The 26,562-nt window shown below is 44.6% G+C and overlaps 1 protein-coding gene across 4 annotated transcripts in view; it reads left to right on the top strand.

Annotated features, from left to right (window-relative positions):
• PAX7 (paired box 7) overlaps positions 1–26,562 on the top strand; it is a 116,928-nt gene that overhangs the window by 88,182 nt on the left and 2,184 nt on the right. For all 4 annotated transcript variants that reach the window (XM_040423138.1, XM_040423155.1, XM_040423147.1 and 1 more), the window contains exon 8: positions 22,671–22,902. In XM_040423138.1, the coding sequence (XP_040279072.1) occupies positions 22,671–22,902 (232 nt within the window). The remainder of the gene's footprint in view (positions 1–22,670; positions 22,903–26,562) is intronic.

Raw genomic sequence — 26,562 nt, forward strand, 5'->3', positions numbered from 1 at the left:
GTGAACGGGTTTCGTCTCAGTCAAGCTCATCACTAACTTAGGTTTATTAACTGATCCTTATCAACTGTGAGCATCTCCCGTCTTCTGTTCTTGGGGTGAAATAAAGAAAATAGAAAACTAAATAAAAGTGTTTCTAGTTGTTATCTGGAGGAGAGATCAGCATCGGGCTCAGAGGAAAGCGCGTCTGTGCGGCAGCTGATGTATTTACCCTTGTGTGTTTGTTATGTGGCAGAAGCCAGGGGCGGAATTTTGCTAATTTTCTATCTGCTTTTATCCGGCTCCTTCTCACCGGCGGCTCTCTGCTCAGATAAGGGGATTAGTTAGGAAGCTGAACAAGAAGGTGTTTGACAAGGAAGAAGCTGGAAGGAAGATATTTGTTTCCCAAATAATGAAGCCATGTTTGTATGTCAATGTACACCCAGGAACCTCTTGTTCGGAAGCTGTGGGAGCCTGCAGGTCTCATTCCTTCTACGAAGGTACACGAGCCACTAGGTCAATGCCAAGCCACGGCACTCAGGGGATCAAGAGCTTTACCACAAGTAACATCAACTTTGAGAACAGAGACCTAGAACACAGCTGAGGCCAACCTATGGTTTTCCAACTTCTTTAGGTATAGAAGTCCCAACTGTGGCAAGCTTGGACCATGGTGGCTCAGTGGTTACCACAACTGTCTTCAAAACGGACCAAGGGCAACATCTGCATGGAGTTTGTATGTTCTCCTTGTGTTTGCATGGGTTTCCTCTGAGTACTTTGATTTCTTTCCACACAGATTAAGTTCACATTTAGATGGTGAGCCACTAGGTCAATGCCAAGCCACGGCACTCAGGGGATCAAGAGCTTTACCACAAGTAGCATCAACTTTGAGAACAGAGACCTAGAACACAGCTGAGGCCAACCTATGGTTTTCCAACTTCTTTAGGTATAGAAGTCACAACTGTGGCAAGCTTGGACCATGGTGGCTCAGTGGTTACCACAACTGTCTTCAAAACTGACCAAGGGCAACATCTGCATGGAGTTTGTATGTTCTCCTTGGGTTTCCTCTTAGTACTTTGATTTCTTTCCTCATAGATTAAATTCACATTTAGATGGTGAACTCCAATTGGAGCTAGGACCAATGTGAGTGATGACAATCTCTGTACAGCACCACCGAGTCTGTTGGCGCTATGTAAAAATTAAGACAATCGTAATAATTATAGTTTCACAACAGCTAGAGCGACCTAGGATATCTTTTGCGCTCTGTAGCAAATAAAAAAAGACTTCTCTATATAGAGACTCCGGTTTAAGCCTATCCAATTATACTTAGCGGCTCTTAATCCTGACCTGAGGGTATAAGTAGTTTCTGATAGCTCTGACTTTATCAGTGGTGAGTGGATCTAGTGAATGCACACGTTGTATAGAGCAGGTTGTGAATTGCTCGGTCTTAGACACTGCTTGTCATTGAGGGTTGTTGCTGGAAGGTTGGGATCAGTGTTGCCAGCAAGAAGACATATTTATCAGCTGGTATACGCGTATGGTGGTATGTCCTGACCATGTTCAATCACCTAATGTTGCTTATGGAATGAGATAACTTGCATGCATGGTCCAGAGTCAGAATAAAAGGGGTCTTCCCCCTTCTCAGACATTGATGGCATATTGCTGTGAGCTGCTACTATCAACCTCTGGGAGCTGCTCCTATCTCCAGAATGAGGTCCCCATTCTGGAGATAGGAGAATGCATGGCCACCTCTCTATTCACTGCTATGGGACTGCTGGAAATAGCTGAGCACTTGGAATGAATGGCGGGGGGCTGCACATGCTCGGCTGCTCTCCCTTCACTTTGAGGGGGAGGGAAGACGAGACTCTTTCTGGAGAAGGGAGCAGGTCCCAGAGGTGGGTCCTGCATGTGCACCTATCTGACATATCCTAATGATATGCCATCAATGTCTGATACGGGAATACTTCTTCTAGAACAACAGGTGCACCATATTACGGCCTGATGAAGGCACTGGTCCAGCCTATGTAGCCTATTGAAAATAAATCACTGTCTACAGTCTTTGGTCACTGGAGTACTGGACTCCTGGAGTACATGAATTCCCTAGTAGGATAGCTCTTCTGTATCATGTTTTAGACACGTGGCAAGCTTGGCAAGGACGCATGACTTAGTAGAAAACGGTCATGGTTTGAAATCCATTTGTCAAAATTGCCTTTTTTTGGAGCAAAATAGTGGCATAAACAAAGCCAAACACACAGTTAGACTAAAGTTTCCAATGTGTCTGGCAAGACATCTGCCCCAGTGCCTTTTCCTTACACCACTTTATGGCTCATATAGGTTACATATGTATTTGCACTGCTCCCCCCAAAAAGAAAGACTACTCACTGGGCCAGCCGCATGCGGATCGCAACCCCATTCACTTGAATGGGGTCCACGATCCGTCCGTTCCGCAAAAAGATAGGACAAGTTTTATCTTTTTGCGGAACGCAAGCACGGAACGGAACACCACAGAATCACTCAATAGTGCTTCCATTCCGTGGTTCCGTTCCGCACCGCCTCTCTGGATTGAAGTGAATGAGTCCGCATCCGTAATGCAGAATGCACATGGGCCGGTGTATTGCGGACCCACCGTATGCGGGCCGCAATACGACCAAGGGGGACACGCGGTCGTGTGCAAGAAGCCTTACTCTGATCATGAAACCCAAGGTATTTTTCCCCAATGTCCGCACCCCCCCCCCCCCCCCCTTCATCCTCTCCGAACTCATGGGTCTCCTTCGAGTCCTCTGTCACATACCACTCCGTAAACTGAAATAGTCTCAATAATGGATTGGCCTGAATTTTGATGCATCTTGCTTAAAAAACTCCCCCACTGTGTATTAGTTTAATCACACGACTGATGCAGAAAAGTGGTTTTCTAGGGGGTGGTCTTCTCAAAGAGGATGACCAGTGTAAGGTGGAACTAAAAATCTGTCACAGGAAAGAGGATAGTCTTCTCAAAGAGGTGGCGTTTTGGAGAGGTGTCACTGTATACCCTTTTCTCTAAGGCTGGGTTCACACTTGAGCGCATTTTATATGCGCGTTTAACGCGCGTTTTTGTCGCACGTTTTTATGCGCGTTTTTTTGCAATAGTAAACGCGCGTTTGACGCGCGTTTGTGTGATTGACTGCAGTGTCCTATGGCCACAAACGCGCGTCAAAACGCCCCAAAGAAGCTCAAGAACTTGTTTGAGCGTAGGGCGTTTTTCAGCGCGTTCAAACGCGCTGTAAAATGCTCAAGTGAGAACCAGGGCCATAGGAAAGCATTGGTTTTCATGTGTTGAGCGTTTTACAGCGCGTTTGAACGCGCTGTAAAACGCTCAAGTGTGAACCCAGCCTTACTGTATAGAATAGCGTAGTCTTACTGTATACGCCCTACGGACGGCTCACGTGTGATGTTAACGAACCTTTACTCACCAATCACTGGTACTTAACTTTTGTCAATGGAAAAAAACACATTTTAATGGTAAAACCTAAAACCTCTCATTTCCAGGGTGGTGAGAGCGATGCCTGCAGGGGTCACTGTTGCTTTCCTTACCAAATTAAGGCTCCCTGCACACGAGTGCGGGTTTGAAAACAGAAATTCCACATTGATTTTCGTGCAGATTTCTCTGCGTTTAAAAAACGGATCTTAGATGGAAATTGCTCAAACGGATGACAACTGAGTTGTTTTTTTTTTACCGGATCCTGTTTTTTTTCTTTCTCTCTTCTTCTGAGGGATCAGAAGAATGGAAAGCTAAACGGTGATGTGAACTCAGCCTAAGGCCTCATGCACACGGCTGTTGCCCGCCCCGTGGCCGTATTGCGTCCCGCATACAGCCGGTCCGCAATACAAGGGCACCGGCCGTGTGCGCCCTGCACCACAGATGCGGACTCATTCACTTGCGTGCATCCGTGGCGTTTCTGTCCGTGCCTCTGCACCGAAAAAAAAGATAGAACTTGTTCTATTTTTGTTACGGTGCGGACAGATCACGGACCCATTCAAGTTGAATGGGTCTGGATCCATCGCAGCTGCTGCAAATTGCGGTCCTCAATGCACGGAACGGCTGCACAACGGCCGTGTGCATGAGGCCTAAGAGCTCATGCACACGAACGTATTTTATTTCCATGTCCATTCCGTTTTTTAATGCGGTCACTTTAATGAGTCTGCAAAAAAACGGAAGTTACTCCATGTGCTTTCCGTTTTCCGTATGTCCGTATTTCCGTTCCGTAAAAAAAATAGAACATGCCCTATTATTGTCTGCATTACGGACCAGGATAGGACTGTTCTATGAAGGGCCAGCTGCATGCTGTGTTTTTCTGTCCAGTGCTATGAGTCTGTAGACACCAGACGGGTCGTCCCACGAAAAAAATATTCTACATTTTACAAACCAGCCCCTGGATCTGAATACTTTTGTAATTGCATGTAATTAAACATTTAGCATAGCCACTGAGTTATTTACTGGAATCTATTTGTATAGCGCCACCTGCTGTTTGCTCTTTTCTCATTTCTCTGTCCTGCTGACTGAGATGGAAGCACATGCTCAGTTTTATCCTTCAACTGCCACCAGCAGATGCAGAAAGGACATCCCCCCCTGAGAAAGGACACGTCCCAAGAGCTGCCAGCTTGAGATAAATCTAGCAGAGCAATTGCAGCAATGAATGGAGAGATCTCTGAATCCATGTGAGGTACAGGGCTGGTTCTTGCTTTGTTAGAAAGAGACCCCCATGTACTATATATTGGATTTTCATTATTTTTTTTAATTAATTGTGGGATAACCCCTTTAAATGGCAATTTATCATTCCCCCAACGTCAGTTTTCTGGTCTAAAAAAGTTGCAAACCTCGTGTGGCGTTTCTGTGCCGCCCCTTGCCACTTTCAAGAGAAGGAGCGTGCTGAGGCCGTGGCATATTTATCTTCTTTCCGCCAGCTCCAAGCGGCTGTGAAATGAACTTAAAGGCTTGTTTACACGACCGCGTGAAGCCCGTGGTGTGGACCGCAAAAATTGCGATCCGCAATGCACGGGCACCGTCCATGGGGCAGGCTGCATGTGGATCACGGACCCATTCAAGCTTGAATGGGTCCGCGATCCTTCCGTTCCGCAAAAAGATAGAGCAAGTTCTATCTTTTTGCGGTGCGGAAGCACGGAACGGAACCCTAGGAAGCACTCCGCAGTGCTCCGTTCCGTTCTTTTCCGTTCCGCATCTCCGGATTTTGCGGACCCATCGAAATGAAGTGATACGGAATGGCCACGGAATGGTGCCCGTGTATTGCGGTCCGCCCAAAGGCGCACGGTCTGCTGGAGGACACGCCTAATTCATGACGAGCTGCATCCACCAGCAGCGGATATATCGTGGACCAGTGTAAGGCTCCATTCACACGTCCGCAAAATGGGTCCGCATCCTTTCCGCAATTTTGCGGAAAGGGTGCGGACCCATTTATTCTCTATGGGGACGGAATGGATGTGGACAGCACACAGTGTGCTGTCTGCAGCCGCAATTGTGGAGCGCGGCCCCGATTTTGGGTCCGCAGCTCCGCAAAAAGATAGAGCATGTCCTATTCTTGTCCGCAGCTTGCGGACAAGAATAGGTATTTCTATGGGGGTGCCGGGCTGGTGTGTTGCGGACCCTCAATTTGCGGGTCCGCAACACACCACGGACGTGTGAATGTAGCCTAAAACATCTGCCTGCGGTGGCTCTCCCCGTTATCGTCTTGCTCTCATAACACTTTTTATCATATTTGCTGCGGCTCTTGAAATCTCCCAGAATTCAGTAAATTCTCATAGATTTATCCTCCAGTAGTCGGGGCAGCTTACCAAGTATCAGGATGAAAAGCGCATTCTCTATCTCTTCTTTGTAAAGGAGGAAAATACACGCCGGCTGATCAGGTTTTAAACACACTTAATTTGGGCTTATCTTTTGTAACAGAAAAAACAGATTTATAGGAAAGAACGAAATAAAAGCACAAAGTATCTTTTCTGTTAACTCGACATCAGATAAGGTTCGCTTGGTGTAAACCACATTTTCAGCATTGCTTTGCTTTGTGTCATTTATTTATTTATTTATTTATTTATTTATTTTGGGAGCGGAACAAAAACCTCTGATACTTTGCTGACATTAGCAGCCTCCTTTCAAAAAATGCAAACCAGTCGTCAAATGAGAGTGAATATCCCCTGTGCACCCGGGTAAAGGAGGTGCTCCGTAACCAGGCCAGCCCCATCTGGTTAGGGGAGCCAGCTCCAGCTGAGAGACACTTCGCTATTTATTTACATGTAATTACTGCGAGGAGGTGCAGATATTAACACTGTCAAGAGTAATTTGCACTGACATTTCCAGCGCAGCAGCAGCTCCCTCCCTCCTCCGCTGTCCTTCTGACTGCAGAGCGACTATGTGCGCGCAGGAGGACGCCAGGGATGTGTTTGCTTCAATAGTGATATTTTATATACATAGCTAAAATAATTCCAGTTATCATACAATAGACTACTGAGTACAATAGATTACCGTAATTAAGGCCTCTTGCACACAACCACATGGCTTTTTCAGTATTTTGCGGTCCGCAAAAAATACGGATGACTTCTGTGTGCATTCCGTTTTTTTGCGGAACGGAACAGCCGGCCCCTGATAGAACAGTCCTATCCTTGTCCGTTAAGCGGACAATAATAGGACATGTTCTATCTTTGAACGAAACGAAAAAACGGAAAGGCATATGGAGTACCTTCTGTTTTTTTTTTTTTTTAAAGATCCATTGAAATGAATGGTTCTGTATACGGTCCGTATACGGAACGCAAATAACGTGCAAGAGGCCTAAGACTGTGTTAGGCCTCGTTTTCATTTCCGTTTTTTTCAATCAAATCGTTTTTATTGGTCAAATAAAATTGACTTATTACATGACAATATATGTCTTCATTTTTTCATTTTCGTTTTTAAACTGATGTGCACTGTCCGCATTTTCCACAAACAGCACACGTACCCATTTATTTCGATGGGCCTGTGCACATATCAGTGGGTCAGAAAAATAAAATCACAGAGACATGCACTACTTTGGTCCGTGATGTGGATCAAACATGGCCATTGAAGTCTATGGGAATGTGAAAATCACGGATACGACACGGATAGCATCCGTTTTTCACTGACCACTGATAGGAGATGCACTGGAAATTAATTTTCAGCTGAGCAGCATCCGTGGAATACACACGGAGGGTAATAAACGGACACACGGATGTAGAGAAAGTTAACACAAGGCACTTACTAATGTATTGTGATTGTCCATGTTGCTTCCTTTGCTGGCTGGATCCAGTTTTCCATCACATTATTTTATACACTGCTCGTTTCCAGGGGTTATGACCACCCTGTAATTCAGCTTCGGTGGCCGTGCTTGCACAGTATAGGAAAAAGCATCAGCCTCTCTGGTGGCCGGGACTGGGGGAGTGCGCATAGTCCAGCACTTTTTCCTATAGTGTGCAAGCACGACCACCACTGCTGGATTACAGGGTGATCGTAACCATGGAACGGGGCAGTGTATAATTTGACAGAAAAATGCATCTAGCCAGAAAAGGAGGCAATATGGACAATCACAATACATTAGTAAGTGCCTTGTATTAACTTTCTCTACATGATAAATGCTGAAGTGAGAGAAACCCTTCAAATAACCATAATGGCCAATATGGCCGAAAATGTACGATCGTTTGTTCAAAGGTTGTTCATCCCTCAACCTACTTCTGTCTAACGCGTATGGCCACCTGAAGAGCCTATAAATAACATTTCTATGGACTATTACAAGGGGGTGTGCAAGTCAAATGTTTTGGGGGCAAACTGCAGGGAGGCTGGTAAAAAGTTAATATAAATATATATGTTATATTTTTTTGCGGGGCCACTGAATGGAGCAACAGATGCGGACAGCACATGGAGTGCTGTCCGCATCTTTTGTGGCCCCATTGAAGTGAATGGGTCCGCATCCGAGCCTCAAAAATTGCGGCTCGGATGCGGACCCGAACAAAGGTCGTGTGCATGAGGCCTAACTTTGAGTCGTGTATATCAGTTCTAAAGAACACCCAGGATCTTGCTGAAAGCACTTGACCTCTTTTCTAATAATTTTGACACAAAGGATAAGGCCTCTTTCACACGGGCGTTGCGGGAAAAGGTGCGGGTGCGTTGCGGGAACATGCACGATTTTTCCGCGCGAGTGCAAAACATTGTAATGCGTTTTGCACTCGCGTGAGAAAAATCGCGCATGTTTGGTACCCAAACCCAAACTTCTTCACAGAAGTTCGGGTTTGGGTTAGGTGTTCTGTAGATTGTATTATTTCCCCTTATAACATGGTTATAAGGGGAAATAATAGCATTCTGAATACAGAATGCATAGTACAATAGCGCTGGAGGGGTTAAAAAAAATAAAAAAAAATATTAAACTCACCTTAGTCCACTTGATCGTGCATAAAAGATCATGTGATGGATCATGTGATGACCGGAGTGACGTCACCACAGGTCCTTTTCCTGCACACAGCAAAGAAGGAGACAGAAGAGATGCAGAAGAGATGCCGGCTGCGCGAACAAGTGGATTAAGGTGAGTTTTATTATTATTTTTAACCCCTCCAGCTGTTCCGTTCCGCAAAATACGGAATGCAAACGGATGTCATCCGTATTTTTTGCGGATCCGGTTTTTGCGGACCGCAAAATACAAACGGTCATGTGCATGAGGCTACATGCACACGCCCGTATGTGTTTTGCGGTCCGCAACATCCATATGCCGTCCGTTGTTTTTTTGCGGATCCATTGTAGCAATGCCTAAAACGGACAAGAATAGGACATGTTATTTTTTTTTCGCGGCGCTACGGAACAGTGTGCTGTCCGCATTTTTTGCGGACCCATTGAAATGAATGGGTCTGCATCCTATCCACAAAAAAAAAAACGGATTGGACATGCTGCAGTATTCTTGCCGTAAATACATGCGGTCCAGCAGGTGCCTTTGGTATCTGGTTTTGTATCTGGAATGTGGAAGCCACGACACACATATAAAAAGAGACTATTCATAAACTAATAGTACCGGCTAATAGAAAAAAAACTTTGCAATATATATTATCAGAAAAGATGCTTCCTTCTCCTCTTATCAAGCTCCTCTCTGGCCCCCATGTCTTTACTAACTCTCAGTTCACTGCTGAAATAAAGCTATCTTCAGGGAAGTGGGGCTGCCTGCTCACTGAAGGATCAGATTGTACAATATTCAATGGAGAAAGGGAGGAAGAGGCAGAGAGACAGACAGAGAGAGAGACTGCTGCTGGTTTGTTATTTAATGTCTAACTCCTTTGCTGAATTTACATCTAAACTGTTTGGTACTGCTATATAATGTCCTCAATTACTACTACTGCTATTTCTGAGGTTGTGCTACAAAGCGTTAGGAAGCAGGATCCCCTGTTTCTGTATGTGCAGTGTATGGGCAGACATGACACCAGCTAGTCTTCACCTACCAGGTGAAACAAATAATCGAATGACACACAGATTGTAGAAGGAAAGCTGCTCAGAAACCCCAGCTACAAGTCATATCATGTACACACACCTGGCAGCTTTTTCTGAATAATTACCTTACGGCCTCATGCACACGACAGTATTTTTTAGCGGTCCGCAAAATGAGGTTCCGTTGTTCCGTGATCTGTTTCCGTTTTTGTTTCCGTGTGTCTTCCTTCATTTTTGGAGGACCACCAGACATAAAGGAATGTAAAAAAAAAGTCTAAGACAGGTTTGCCATGCAAATGATAGGAAAAAAACGGACGCGGATGACAATCTTGTGTGCCTCCGCGTTTTTTAGCAGTCCCATTGACTTGAATGGGTCTGCGAACCGTTTTCCGCGAAAATAATAGGACAGGTTATATTTTTTTGGCGGACTGGAACCACGGATCACGGACGCGGATGGCAAACGGTGCATTAGCCGAGTTTTCAATGGACCCATTGAAAATCAATGGGTCCGCAGAAAATCACGAAAAACGGCGCAACGGACACGGATTAAAACAACGGTCGTGTGCATGAGGCCTAGAGGGGTTATCCGAGACTACAAAATGTACTGTATACGCCCGGGCCCCTCACACTGAATGTACTTACCTGGCTCCCCGTTCCCTGCACTGCTCCTGGTCCCCGCACCGCTCCTCGTCCCCGCATGAGCGCTGCTGCTTCTCCCCATGTGTGGATGAAAACATCTAGTGTCGGGGGGAGCAGCCAATGGCAGGTGGGGACGAGCCTCCCTAGCATCGTGGGTGACGCTTTCGGACAGATAAGTACCGCTGTAGCGGTATTTGCCCGGCCGAAAGCCGGCATTTATGCCGGAAGGCCACTAGCTCCCAGTCAGATCCCATTATAGCCAACGGGGATGTGGAGGTGCGTGGCAGTATCCGGCTATGCTGGAACAGACTACCGGGGTTAAGTGTCCGAGATGTAAACCTACTCTAAACATGTTGAACTGAGCCGAGCATAAACACGTATGGGAGGATCGGGGGAGACGGGCGTCGGTCCAAATAAATCTAAGGGCTCATGCACACGACCGTATGGCTTTTTCAGTGTTTTGCGGTCCGTTTTTTACGCATCCGTTGTTCCGTTTTTTTTGTTTCCATTGTGTTTCCGTTTCCTTTCCGTTTTTCCGTTCCGTTTTTTCCGTATGCCATATATAGTATACAGTAATTACATAGAAAAAATTGGGCTGGGCATAACATTTTCAATAGATGGTTCCGCAAAAACGGAACGGATACGGAAGACCTACAGTTGCATTTCCGTATGTGTTCCGTTTTTTTTTTTGCGGACCCATTGACTTGAATGGAGCCAAGCACCGTGATTTGCGGACAAGAATAGGACATGTTCTATCTTTTCACGGTACGGAAATACTGAAATACTGAAACGGAATGCACACGGAGACACTTCAGGTTTTTTTGCTGAACCATTGAAATGAATGGTTCAGTATATGTACCGCATACTGAACTACAAAAAACGGCCAGTATACTGAACGCAAAAAACTGTCGTGTGCATGAGCCCTAAGGCTACTTTCACACTGGCGTTTTGGCTTTCCGCTTGTGAGATCCGTTCAGGGCTCTCACACGCGGTCCAAAACGGATCAGTTTTGCCCTAATGCATTCTGAATGGAAAAGGATCCGCTCAGAATGCATCAATTTGCCTCCGATCCGCTCTGGAGGCGGACACCAGAACGCCGCTTGCAGCGTTTTGGTGTCCGCCTGACGATGCGGAGGCAAACGGATCCGTCCATACACACAATGTAAGTCAATGGGGATGGATCCGGTGCAATGGTTTTGGCTATGTTACAGATAATACAAACGGATCCGTTCTAAACGGTTGTATTATCAGTGCGGATCCGTCTGTGCAGATCCATGACAGATCCGCAGCAAACGCGAGTGTGAAAGCAGCCTAATAAGTAATGAACTTTTTGTCTTTTCAAAATCATGACATTCCTCTTATTTCTGCAACTATTTTTTGACAGTTATAAAATATTGGAAAGTTCACTGCAATTGCCCACGATGGAGTTTTCTCCTTTATGTAGAAGCCGGTAGAAAAGAATATTAAAAAAAAGAAACTGATTTGCACATAACTTTCCTATATGATCCCATGGTCCATGTTCCCATTTTTCGTACTATACATTAAATGAATAATAGGAAAAAAATGAGGCAAAACAAGGGCTTGGGAGGAATAAAAAAAAAATGAAGTAACAGTTTCTTCAAAATTAAATTAGGGCAAATAGAGATGATGGACAGACAGAGCTGGGGGAGACGGAGGTTAATGGAGCTGACGCGTTTCAGTGCTGTGCAGACTTAACGTCTTGTGAGATGTGACAGCTTGTTTTCGCGGGTGTTAATCGGCCCTCACTGTCCCCTCCTTGTCACTGCCCAGTTTCTGTCACTGCCAATCTGTGTCCTAATCTGCCTCAATTAGCCCGTTAGACGGTGTGCCTGCAGCCTCCCTCCCTCCTCACACATGGACGTTCACGCTCTACACAAGAAGCAATGCAACACTTGGCTTCCAGAACATGTGTAGGAGAATCTGTCAGACTCCTGACACTGCTCCTCATCAGGGGGAAATAATGAGAACCCGAGTATATGAAGATCATATACTGCACCCGAACACAGCCGTATATTTTCAGTTTGAGAATTTGCTTTTTAAAGATTTACGGACAAAGAAATAAAAACGAACGTCTGCTAATGTACGGGATGTTTTCTTTCATTGCAAATGAAAACTTTTCAGAGACAATGACATTTATTTGCAGGAACTGTCGCTATGTTTGTGGTGCATCAATGTCATGCTAGTCCGGCCCAATGTAATTGTATGTGTATAACAGTAGCCAAGTGATTAATAAGCCTATGAAAATTGCAAGAATGATTGCAATAAAGATCTTGTAAGGCTTTTCTGTACATGACATTTTCCTCTTCTGGTAGCGCCCCCTGCTGCTTCTCCTTCTGGTCCACCTTCTCCTGCATTCAGTGGTGGACGGACATGCTCAGTAGCTTCCCTGCTCCCACCTTTCGTTTATTCCTCCCTACTTCTGAAGTCATAGAAATATATAGCGCTATTGCTCTCTAGACAGCGGCAAAGGAAACTGTGGTGGAATTACATACCATATGCATCTCTGGGGCTATATGTGAGGGAATATATTGTATGCAAGAGAGGAAGGGGTATTAAAGGGGTTTGACATACCCATAATTTCACCCCCCGACGTTAGCATTGGAGCAGTTCAGGCTCCGATGCGCTCCCTTGCCCTGCGCTAGATCGCGCAGGGCCCGGGCTCTTTTGTTTACAATCACACACTGCTGGGAGAAAGCTTCCGCCCGGCAGTGTGTTTGGTGACTTCACCGGCTGTGATGGGCGTGCTTTAGCGCTGCCCTAGCCATTTTACTGGCTAGGGCAGCGCTAAAGCCCGCCCATCATTGCCGGTGACTTCACCAGGCTTCCTGGAAGCCCCATGGAGAGCCCGGTTCATCACCGGATCTCCAGAAAATGCATTCACCCTGCGCGATTTAGCGCAGGGCAAAGGAGAGTATCGGAGCATCCGATGCTCAAGCCAGGGGGGCTGCCGGGGTGAAAATGGATGTATGTCCGGGTTCAGCTCTGAACCCTGACAACCCCTTAAAGAGCTAATTCCAATGTATCCTTAGACATTCAGGCGTTTGATGCTTTGCTGCTGCCGACCCACTGAAAGGAAAGAAAATCTTCCAAATAAGTGAATAAATAAAGGAGTAATATATCCATGGGATAACACCTTAACAAATCTAATGACTGGGAGGCAACAGTTACATCCCTATTTCCACCACCCTCATGGCAGTTCTGACTGTCACGGTCTTGTGAAGTTTCTAGAAGACTGTGTATGCTCATGGCACTGTTCAAGGGGTTGTTGTCCCGTCAGAAAATGTATGGCATATTTCAAAAACAGAGAATGAAGCGCAACACCATGCATGCATGCATGGTGTCCTCTCCACTCACTGCTACGCCAGCACTCGGCTCACATCAGTGAATGGAGAAAGCTGCACATGCATGAGTGCTCTCCATTCATGGCAGGCCCTGTTATTGACACGAGCAGGTCCCAGATATGCCATAATGTCCATATGAGACAATCCCTTTAAGTAAAAGTTTAGCATTATTTCTAGTATCAATAATATTGGTGACGGCAGGCGAGAATATTTTTTATAGTTCCAAGAGCCTATGATTTACTTAACTGAGATGACTTCTTTAAAGGGCTTGTTGCACGATATGAACCGATCCCCCATCCAGAGAACTTGGAATACGGATCTGATCGGTGGGGGGTTCCCAGAATGAAGAAAGCAGTGGTTGAGCATGAGCGCTGCCACTGCATTCATTCTCTGTGAGGCTGCTGGTAGCCGGAGATATTTTAACCAGTTTATTAATATACTCTTATTAACAGTTGGACCCTGATCTCTTACTTGTCACGGATGATGTTGCAGATAGCTGGAAGTTATAAATAAACATCCGACTGGCTTGATCCCAAACTAAGGAGCATATGGGTGAGCCCTATAAAACCCCTAGATCTCTCCCTGACTGCTATGCCCATGCAAAGGTCTTTATGGTAGACGATTGCATGTCCGCGTACCTCATACTGTGTGACACCTGAAAACCCTATAATAGTGAGAGGACACGACCACCGGCTCCCTGCACTTAATACGGACGGAGTCAGGGTCACCTAGAATCAAGCCAGCAAGGAAACACAAATAAAGGAAAAACACTTATCTGAGGAATCAGCAGTAGCAGCCTCCATCAGTGAACAACTCATCCAGGAAGAAGTATAAACCGCAAAGTGAGGCAGTATGGGAGGGTATATAAAGGGAGACAATTAGTGTAAATAGGTGACAGCTGGGAGAAGGAAGGAGATGACAAAGTGAAACCAAAACAAAGAACGTCATACAACAGGTAGAGAAGAATGTCTAACAGACCTTCTCACAGGACTGGTGGTGACATTACTTTAGTAAGTGCCGTCAAGCAAAGCATTCTTCTTGGAACAGCCCCAACTGGACAGTCATGTTACCAGACCTTCTCACACTGCACATGCGCAGGTTTTGCATGAGCAATGCTTTTCAATGGAGGTTACTGATGGATAGGTTGTGCTGTTTCCGGTCTCCTGTTGGTTACAACAGACATAAAGTGGCAACCCTTTAAAGTTAAAAAGAGTGTTGCATTTTCAGATAAAAGGAACAGAATATTTGCTCCTGTTTGTGAAATCAATATATAAGAAACAGTAGCAGGGCGCACTGCGTTCATCTGAAGTCACTATTTATTATAGACGGGGATTATTGTGTATCTATACTTAATAATAATCTATACGTATTAAACACAAAACCTCTGCGCACGGGCGGCTGTTCCAGGGTCTGGTCAATCTTTGCAACCTCGTTCCCCCTGATTTCATCCCACAGATCAACACCTGACACAAAGAGCCTGCTGAATAGGTGCTGTCATCTGCTCGCTGTCCTTCATTACACAAAGAGGCAACATCTTCTCTGCTAAGTGAGGCTGGGAACATAATTACAATCAGCCATTTGCAGCGTGAAAACGCTTTAATTAAATTTATGCAGTCATTCTCTCTAAATAGTCATATCTTTCAAACAATCAGTAGGCCTCCTCTTTCACAGCCCCCTCTCTCTTCAATCTCTTCTCCTTCCTCTCTGTTCCCCCCCCCCCCCTGCTTTATATTATTCTTCTAATTTTTCTGCTCAGTTTCTTATTGCTCCTGAACTTGCAATCTTTTAGCACAAAGTGACTGTGTAAGAGTTGGAGTTCAGTAGAAGATAACAATGGAGGAAAGTTACAGACAAACAAAAGAAATGACAAAAGATTCCAATATTGTTTTCTTATACAAAGTAACCCAATTGTAGTACAAAATGATTTCAGATTGCCAAAGAAGTCAAAAGTGCGCAGGAGAGCCCATAAATTAAAGGAACATCTGAGTCCCCATAATTAAAAAATATATATTGTTACATTAGATCCAACAATTAACACTATGAATAAGAAATTCTTAAATATCCTTAAAGAGATTGTCTCAGAACGATAACATACGACCTATCCATAGGATAGGTGATAAATGTTTAATTGGTGGAGGTCCCAACTCCCGTGTGCATTCCACAATTTGCGGAACGGGTGGCCCATGATATAAATGCCTATTCTTGTCTGAATAGGACATGCTCTATATTTTTTGCGGACTGTACACGGTGTGCTGTCCGCATCTTTTGCGGCCCCATCGAAATAAATGGGTTCGCACCTGTTCCGCAAAATTGGGGGACGGATGCGGACCGATTCATACGGTCGTGTGAATGAGCCCTTAGGACGGTTGGGGAATGGAGGAAGAGAAGGTGAGGAGCGCACAGCCTTTCATGGGAGGAGGAACCGCTAGTCATGGGGTATGGGGAGAAGCCCTCCGGTGTTTTTGTTAGGCAGCTTGGGGAATGGAGGAGAAGGTAAGAAGCGCACAACCAACAATTGCCCTGAATCATAGCTTTACTAGTTTATGTTGCTCACTTACATAACGCTGACATATTCCACTGCACGGTTCTCCGGTATTTAAGAAAAATAAAATACTTAAATATTACTTTATAATAAACATATTTCCAAATACCTTTCATTAGTTATAATGGCTCATTTTGTCTGGGGAGCAATCATTAGGGGAAATAAAATGGCCGCTGTCCTATTAGTACACACAAAACCTGTCCTAATCACACAGGAGGACAAGTTACTTCACATCACTACTTGTCAGGGATTATTATCCTGAATACAGTGGATAAGAACTTTAGCCGGATCTCTGGGGAATTTAGTACAGAGAGGATAGACAGGGCAGACTGTGGCTGTGGTAATAGAGACTGCATACAAGTGCTGCTGCTCATTAGCCACATCCCACAATCCTCTCATGTCTCCTCATCATCTCCATTTCCCCAGAGATTCATCTGTATTCAGGATTACAATCCCTGACAAGCAGAGCAGAGAAAAGGATGAGGCAGCTCTTTAGCTCAGTGTTGTGAAGCAACTTCTCCTCCTGTGTGATTAGGACAGGTTTTGTGTGTACTAATAGGACGGCAGCCATTTTATTTCTCCTAATGATTGCTCCCCAGACAAAACGAGCCATTATAACTAATGAAAGGTAGTTGGGAATATATTTATCATTAAGTAATATTTAAATATTTTCATTTTCTTAATTCCCGGAGAACCCCTTTAACAGGCATTATCATCACTCAATCAAGCTCACAATCTATGTTCCCTATCAGTATGTCTTTGGAGTGTGGGACAAAACCCATGCAAGCACAAAGAGAACATACAAAATCTATATAGATGTTGTCCATGGTCAGATTTGAACCCAGGACCCCTGGGCACCAGTGCTAACCACTGTACCTCTCTAATTCACAACTTTCAACAAAATGTGTAAAACTGCTGTTTAGAAAGACTGCGTAGATCATTTTTGATGCAATTCTGGATTTTTTGAGAAGTGGTTTCTCCTGCTTTTGTAGTAAAGGCAATAATACACCCCCCCCCCCCTTCCAAAAGTCAAAACTTAGAAAAAGTCATTTCAAAAGTTGATATTTTCATCTGAAATGACCCCAAACAAAAACAGACTTCTAGGAAGTTCCGCATTATACCGTGTAGTGGGATAAATCAAAGATTAGCCCTAGTGAATCCAGAAAAGCAAGAGGAAAAGGTCACTCTCCTATAAAAACAAATCTCATCCTTATCTCTAGCTACTCTCTGTCCTCAGATATTTTATCGCGGCCTGACCTCCTTGTCATGTAGATCAGTCCTAGGGAGCTGAGCTAAGCTTGGCTAACAGATAGAGGTCTGCGATTGATCAGAGACAGTGCGGAGACTGAGCTGGAGAAAGAGCGCCCTGGGCTGGGATGTGTCATTCCCACAACTCTTTGTATTCTGCCTCTTTCACATTTATCGAACCTTCCACCAGAAAGGGAAAGGGGGGGCACTGGTGGGGTAGCTCAAAAGATCTCAGGAAATCTTGTTTTGAAGCAATAAGTCAATGTGAACTCTCCATTACTAAAACCCTGGGGGGGGGGAATAAAAGAAGGGAGGAGGGCTACCTGCTTAATCAGAAGAGGGTGAGAGAAAGGTGAGATATGGCAATTGGAAGGAAAGAGGTTTATTTCCTATTGGAGAATAGTCCGATTGGAGAATAGACCGAGTAACTTTGCTAAGTTCCTAACTTGTTGATCTGCTAAAATACATGTTTTGATACACATATATGTAGTCGGTTCAGTGTGTAATGGACTTCCTAGTCTACAATAACCTTCCTAGTCTACAATATCATATTATAACGAAACACAGCAAAAATTATTTACAAGGCAGCATGGTGGCTCAGCGGTTAGCTCTGGTGCCTTGTAGCGCTGGGGTCCTAGGTTCGAATCTGACCAAGGACAACATCTGCATGGAGTTTGTATGTTCTCCCTGTGTTTGTGTGGGTTTTCTCCGGTTTCCTCCTACACTCCAAAGACACACTGGTAGGGAGCTTACATTGTGAGCCCCATCGGGGACAGTTAGATGCTAATGTCTGTAAAGTCCCGCGGAATATAGTAGCGCTATAGAAGTGCGTAAAATAATAAATAAAGGCAGGAATATTTTAATGGATCTCCCGTATTATTTCAACATATTGTCATCCCTCACATCGGTCCCTACAGAGGCTCACGATTGAAATTTCAAATGAACCTATGAGTAACTTGGGAAGAACATACAAACTCCATACATGTGTTGACATCCATCAAATTGGCACCTTTGACCCCAGTGTTACTAAATATGTACTTTTCAGGCAATTCTAACCCTAGAAAATAATACGAGCCACATTTTTAATAAAGGAAAATGAAAGTAATCAGAGAATCCCCCCTCACGCAAACTGCGACGGTGTCTTAAACACCTATTTCTTATGTCTATCGGCCATGTAGCCGAGAATTAGAACGCCCTTGGCGTGTGCAAGAAAGTGTTATTTTCTGTAAAGTTAGTGTTTAATCTCCTAATATCCTTGCATACGGCAGATCCTATATCCACAGAGATAATATAAGGTTCCTGTCCGCATTGTATACGAGGGACGGTCTTTCATCCCTATCTTCCACTTTCATGTAGTTTTCTCTGCAGCTCAATTTCCCTTCCTCCTGCGGCCCAAGAAGTTGGAGGAGCTGATGGTCTCGAGATGGGGGATCCTAATTGCACTTGAACGTCTAAAGCTGACTTGGTTTATCATAAAGGGTGCAGATTTCCCTGGCTGGAGCCTCCGTGGACATAGACCCTCAGGCCCAGCTCAGAAATAGAGGGAATTAATTACATTTTTTTTTTTTTTAAACTCCTCTTCTTTTAAAGTACGGATAGGATGATGAAACCTCCCGAGGGCAAAAACGTCTACTGAGGGAAGAAAGAGTGAATGTGAGGAGAGATATAGAGGAAGGGGCAGTAAAAGGACATATCCCGGCCTCAGAGAGAACACATCTCAGACTACTAACCAAGTGACCTATGGGCAAGGTTGAGAACCGCTTCTCTGTCTCAGAGCACCCAAGGGTTAAACCTTTACATGGGGCTTAGCTGTCTCAGAGCTGTCTTGGCATTTGGTAGTTGGAGCGTTTTCACTACACTGGAGCTTAAGACGCCATCACGGGGACACCTATAAGTTGCGTTTTCATTTGGTATTATTATTTTTTTTACGAGGACCGTTCATTCCTAATCGTAAAATATTAAGGATGTTTTCATTCCATTAAGGCTCGATGCTTTGCGCAGTTAACTCTTAGCATGCCTAGGGAGACAGGGCAAAGCATTTCATGCAGTCAGGCAGGCGAAAGGTTAATCTAAAGAGAGTGTGACTGATTTGGGGCAGCAGTGCAGAGAGAGAGGAAAGGGGTGACAGAAAGAGTAGGGGAGGGAGAGAACGCTGCCACTCAGACAGATTGGCAGGCTCCTGATATCCCTGCAGATAAAGTCTTACAGATGTCGCCTTGCAATTGATTTTTGGTTAGTGATGGTAATATACTAAGAAGTAATACATTATTGAGACGAGGTGACGGGGGGAGTGGAGCCCCCTCCATACTGCAGGGGATTATACTGCCCCTTCCTCAAGACCTCAGCTTCAAACACTTCTAAAAATCACATTAACCTGTTTACAGAGGAACCGCCATCTCCTCCTCCTCCTCCTCCTCTCCCCTGTCTATGGCGGAACTGCTACATAAGTTTTTTTGGCAAAATGCAGGGGGTAGGAAAGAGAGGTCATGAGGAAGGATAGCCAACTAGAGGGGTCAGGAGCAGGACAAGGCATATGTCTATGTTTAGAGCTATCCATTACCACAATTACAAATCACAGAGGGAAGAAAAGTGACCGAGCAATCAAACAAACTGGCCTCCACAGCACTGAAGGTGTTAATTACTCATCCAATGCCCCACACTGATTACTACTGTTATGGCCTAAGAAGTATGTATTCCCAGAGAATGTCCAAACCATTACCCAGGACTGGACACATCGCGGGAGCCAAGAACCTAGCGACAGATACATTTTTTGATTTTGTTCTCTATGAAAGTGATCTTAAGGCTAGGGCTGCACAACAACAAGAGACGCAAGACAAAAAGGGAACAACTACACTGTGACATTTTTGTAATGATAGTCAATGGTGTTGCACTGCCACAACTTGGATGGATTTTTTTGCAACTATTATGTTGCAGCATGTCGACACCATTGACTATCAGTACAAAAAATGCTGCACGACTTTTCAAGAAGTCATGCGACACATGTCGATGTGTAGCCCTAGCCTTATAGTCCCTAATCTCTACAGATTTCTACCACCCCCTGTCATTGCCTTGTAAGGATTCTAACACAATCACTACTACTGCTATTAGGCACCATTAGGATACCTTCACACGCTGTGGATTTTGTTGCAGGATTTTCCGTGACTAAAAATCGGTTCAATTCACCTGAATGGGGCTTGCAGAAATCCATGTGCTTTCCCCCTCATTCAAATAAAATGGAACTGATTTTCAGTCACAACAAAATCGGCAGCGTGCGAAGATGCCCTTAAAGGGGTTGTCTCACTTCAGCAAGTGACATTTATCATGTAGAAAAAGTTAATACAAGATATTTACTAATGTATTGTGATTGTCCATATTGCTTCCTTTGCTGTCTGGATTCATTTTGCCATCACATGATAAACCGCTATAGATGTCGATTCATTCCTAATCTTTGTTTTAATGCTGTACAGAGACAGGTCAGCTCAATTCACTCACCCCTGGTTCAGACACATTAGTAAATCTGGGCCTATGTACTGTATTAAAATGTAGGCGCTTTGCGGAGGCAAAATTTGTTAAGTCCAAAGTCGCGCGAGACTTCGGTGAATAACTTTGGCCTTCAATTCTACAACTTTAAAAAATTTTTTAACAGGAATCCGAAGTCGGTTCCATACAGCATTAAAACAAAGTTTAGGAAAGAATCTCTAACCCCTAGCCTAGGGTCTGTACACTTTTTTGACCATGCTCGACAAGGGAGGTGAGACTTAGTAGGCTCGACAAGGGAGGTGAGACTTAATAGGCTCGACAAGGGAGGTGAGACTTAGTAGGCTCGACAAGAGAGGTGAGACTTAGTAGGCTCGACAAGGGAGGTGAGACTTAGTAGGCTCGACAAGGGAGGTGAGTCTTAGTAAGCTCGACAAGGGAGGTGAGACTTAATAGGCTTGACAAGGGAGGTGAGACTTAGTAGGCTCGACAAGGGAGGTGAGACTTAGTAGGCTCGACAAGGGAGGTGAGACTTAGTAGGCTCGACAAGGGAGGTGAGACTTAATAGGCTCGACAAGGGAGGTGAGACTTAGTAGGCTCGACAAGAGAGGTGAGACTTAGTAGGCTCGACAAGGGAGGTGAGACTTAGTAGGCTCGACAAGGGAGGTGAGACTTAGTAGGCTCGACAAGGGAAGGGAGACTTAGTAGGCTTGACAAGGGAGGTGAGACTTAGTAGGCTCGACAAGGGAGGTGAGACTTAGTAGGCTCGACAAGGGAGGTGAGACTTAGTAAGCTTGACAAGGGAGGTGAGACTTAGTAGGCTCGACAAGGGAGGTGAGACTTGGTAGGCTTGACAGGGGAGGTGAGACTTAGTAGGCTCGACAAGGGAGGTGAGACTTAATAGGCTCGACAAGGAAGGTGAGACTTAGTAGGCTCAACAAGGGAGGTGAGACTTAGTAGGCTCGACAAGGGAGGTGAGACTTAGTAGGCTCGACAAGGGAGGTGAGACTTAGTAGGCTCGACAAGGGAGGTGAGACTTAGTAAGCTCGACAAGGGAGGTGAGACTTAGTAGGCTCGACAAGGGAGGTGAGACTTAGTAAGCTCGACAAGGGAGGTGAGACTTAGTAGGCTCGACAAGGGAGGTGAGACTTAGTAGAAAGGGGTGTGGCTAAAAGCAAAATGGGTGGATCTAAGATACGCCATTTTGCCCCCAAACTTTGCCACACATCTGGCGTAAAAATGTGCCTCAATGTAAGCCAACCAATAGTCGGTATAGAGCCAGAGAAATGTGTCTGTCCTTGCACCACATTTATCATCCAGCCTTAGCCCCTGTGATAGACCCGGTGCAGGTCTAGACCGCCGGTCTGAGCTTACGCCATCTTAAAGATTCCTAAATGTGGGCCATTGTGTGTTTTTGGTCTACTAACAAAATAAAATACATAGGTCAGCCTAGGAGCTGTACGCAAGAAACGATAGGAGGTTTTCAAGACTATTAACAAACTTGCTTCATTTTTCATTGTACGGACAGTGAGCAATAAATAAATGTATGGATGACAAGGTGTACCTACCCCCCTTTATGTCTATAAGAAAAACATCCCTCAATGAATGCTATAGAGGCTCCATTTCCACCACCTTGCAGATTACTACATGATGTTAAGTGGCACTTACATTGCTTATAATACACTAGGAGCTACAGTAATGGGATTTTATATCAATTCTGTAAATATCACAGACATTGCACCAATCTATTTTAGTAAGTATAACAACCTTCCTCGCCCCAGGATAACGGCGTCTGCTTTATTCTCTCCTTCTGAGATCTCTTGCATCTTTAATGGGTTTATTTTCATTTATACTAAAACCGAATGTTAAAGGAACTTTCAGCGAGGAACGGAGAAACTACAAAGTGATGACATTTGTCTTGTGCTGTTTAAAGCGTGGTTGATGACCAGTGATCTTCTTATTCCTACAGGTAATGAGCATCCTCAGTAATCCCAATGGCGTGGCCCCACAGTCCCAGTCAGAATTTTCAATTTCTCCTCTGCACAGTGGGTTGGAAACCAGTAGCTGCAGCCAGCGCAGTGACTCCATCAAATCTGTGGACAGCCTCCCGACATCCCAGTCCTACTGTGCGCCAACCTACAGTACCACAGGTTACAGCATGGATCCAGTAGCAAGCTACCAGTACGGACAGTATGGACAAAGTAAGTGTCATTACATCTTCCATGGTTAATTGGCGAAGCACTTTTACAATTACAGAAAGTAAAACGTCCTACGTACCCGGTCAGATTGTGCCATTGGTAGTACAGTACATTATAACAAATAGCTCATTACCTGCGGCTTTCTTGCTAAATCAATTTTACAGCTAATTGTACAGTGGCTTGCAGCTAGAAATTGATCTCAGCATGTAACCGATTTGCACTTACAAATATTCCATTGTATGCTTTTGCTAACTCTATAAGAGCAGGCTGCAAGAACAGAGCATTCATTATAGAGACTGAAGGACAACTTAAAGGGGTTATCCCATGAATAATGAAAAACATGAAAGGCAGACATCGTATAGCATATGATCATCTCTTTCTAACCATCTTAAAACCAGCCCTGTACTTCACATGGGTCCAGAGCTTCTGCCATTCACTCCTCTGCTAGATTTATTTTAAGCTGGCAGCTCAGGGGCGTGTTCTTTCGGCTACAGCTGGTGGCAGCTCAGGGGCGTGTTCTTTCTGCTACAGCTGGTGGCAGCTCAGGGGCGTGTTCTTTCTGCTACAGCTGGTGGCAGCTCAGGGGCGTGTTCTTTCTCAGGAGCATGTCATTTCTGCTGCAGCTGGTGGAAGTTGAAGAATGGAACTGAGCGTGTGCTTCCATCTCTGTGAGCTGGACAAAGAATAAAAAAAAAAAAAAGCAAACAGCAGGTGGCGCTATACAGAGAGATTTTAGCGAATACCTCAGTAGCTATATTAAATTTTTACTAAAGTATTCAGATCAAGGTGCTGGTTTGAAAAACTTACAATATATTTCACTGGACAACCTTTATAATGGATAATAACAATTGGAAATAGAAGAACACACTTAGCATCCCTGCTAATTGAAGTGCAACCATAGTGAGGTAGCTATATCTAATAGGTCATAAGATTCATGAATTGAGAAGACATAATACATTTGGTGTAACTCACCAGCCCAGCCGAACTCATTCCTCCTCCCTCCACCATCTCATGGCCACTACTCCACCACTTGCCAAATTCGTACATTATTGATAAATTCAGTAACTTACTATACAGTTCCAAGCACTAGCCAACTACGCCATGCATTAAAAGTGTCAAAAACAAACAAAAAAGGGGTCTGTATAGTACTTTGTGCTATGGGTTTGGGCACTCTTTGCTTTTCATGGATGCCATAGCCAGTACCAAACAATACAGATGGTTTCAACAAAGTCAGGGACTATTACTTTCAGCGCTCAAAATTCAAACCATGTGTTTCAGCCGCCTCTGCTCCTGCTCTGACCCCGACCTTTCTCCCACCTCGTGCATGTTTGGGGCACACCTGCAATTAATATTAAGAATCTATTCCAACCCCAGCCTCAGGCAAACCAGCCCTGCTATGCTTTCATTTGGGAGACCATAGTCAAGTGCTGATGCAAAGGAGCATAATGGTCAATACCACTCACTGTAATGTGCCACAGTGTGTCATAGCCTAATGTGGTAGTTATGGCACTAACACTTCTAGTGCATAAAGGACAAACAAAGTGCAAAGCAATGACTTTTGAAAGCTAACATGACATGATATACCCATAAATACTAAGGCCCTGATTTATCAAGACCAGTCTTGATGGGCACCGCACCGCCGGAGGAGGCATTTCATTTATGACGTGGCGCAGACCTCCTCCGGCAGTCCGTGCCCACTAGTAGATCAATTACGCCAGTTCCTGGCATAAATGAGGATAGATGTGCCAGGGACGAAAGCCCCAACCCCAGAAACTGGCGAGAGCAACTTAAATACGCCACTACGTTTAGTCACATTGGTGTTTAAAAAGTTTCAAAACTGGGTTTTCCGACTTTTTAGGCTAGGTCTACACGACGACATTGTGTCGCACCAATGTCGCGCGACAATTTTTATAATGATAGTCTATGGTGTCGCACTGCGACATGCGACAGACTGCGACGCGACAGTCGCAAAAAATCCATTCGAGTGCGACACCATAGACTACCATTATAAAAATTGTCACGCGACATTGGTGCGACAAAATGTCGCGCGACAAATGTTGCAGTGTAGTTGTGCCTTATCATGTCGTCGTGTAGACCTAGCCTTTATACTGAAGTCATGCCGTAGGAAGATGGTAAATGTGGCTTCATCATTTCATGTCAGCAATGAAAATTTGTATCATGATAATACGATGATGCATATTTGTCCAGCAATATTTACCAGATCCGTTGACTTTACCGGGCACTTGGCACACAGAGGTCTATCTCTGATGCCCACACTGATAGGACACAGAAGCGTGAAAGAAAACCTAATGGATATGACAACTCTAATAAGCGTCCTGTCTGGAAGAGTTCTCCCCTAGGGATACAGCTGACACACCACGGACGACTCATATTTCTTTACTTATTGGCAGTAACTTCTAAATCAGTATTAATTTAATTTGGAACATTAACAGGAATGGAAAGCTTTTGTATTGTAAAGCGCTGGAGTTCTTTATGTTCTTTATGGGAGATAAAAAAAATTTATGCAGCATGCTTTTAGCTTTACTGTCACCTAATTACATAGAGCAGGAGAAATATTAGTGATAGTTCCATCCAAAATTTAATAAAAAATATATATATACACTCACCTAAAGAATTATTAGGAACACCATACTAATACGGTGTTGGACCCCCTTTTGCCTTCAGAACTGCCTTAATTCTACGTGGCATTGATTCCACAAGGTGCTGATAGCATTCTTTAGAAATGTTGGCCCATATTGATAGGATAGCATCTTGCAGTTGATGGAGATTTGAGGGATGCACATCCAGGGCACGAAGCTCCCGTTCCACCACATCCCAAAGATGCTCTATTGGGTTGAGATCTGGTGACTGTGGGGCCATTTTAGTACAGTGAACTCATTGTCATGTTCAAGAAACCAATTTGAAATGATTCGAGCTTTGTGACATGGTGCATTATCCTGCTGGAAGTAGCCATCAGAGGATGGATACATGTTCTCATTCTGTTTATGCCAAATTCGGACTCTACCATTTGAATGTCTCAACAGAAATCGAGACTCATCAGACCAGGCAACATTTTTCCAGTCTCCAACTGTCCAATTTTGGTGAGCTCGTGCAAATTGTAGCCTCTTCTTCCTATTTGTAGTGGAGATGAGTGGTACCCGGTGGGGTCTTCTGCTGTTGTAGCCCATCCGCCTCAAGGTTGTGCGTGTTGTGGCTTCACAAATGCTTTGCTGCATACCTCGGTTGTAACGAGTGGTTATTTCAGTCAACGTTGCTCTTCTATCAGCTTGAATCAGTCGGCCCATTCTCCTCTGACCTCTAGCATCCACAAGGCATTTTTTCCCACAGGACTGCCGCATACTGGATGTTTTTCCCTTTTCACACCATTCTTTGTAAACCCTAGAAATGGTTGTGCGTGAAAATCCCAGTAACTTAGCAGATTGTGAAATACTCAGACCGGCCCGTCTGGCACCAACAACCATGCCACGCTCAAAATTGCTTAAATCACCTTTCTTTCCCATTCTGACATTCAGTTTGGAGTTCAGGAGATTGTCTTGACCAGGAGCACCCCCCTAAATGTATTGAAGCAACTGCCATGTGATTGGTTGACTAGATAATTGCATTAATGAGAAATAGAACAGGTGTTCCTAATAATTCTTTAGG

The sequence above is a fragment of the Bufo bufo genome, chromosome 1, assembly GCF_905171765.1.
Source record: "Bufo bufo chromosome 1, aBufBuf1.1, whole genome shotgun sequence".
Lineage (NCBI taxonomy): Eukaryota > Metazoa > Chordata > Amphibia > Anura > Bufonidae > Bufo > Bufo bufo.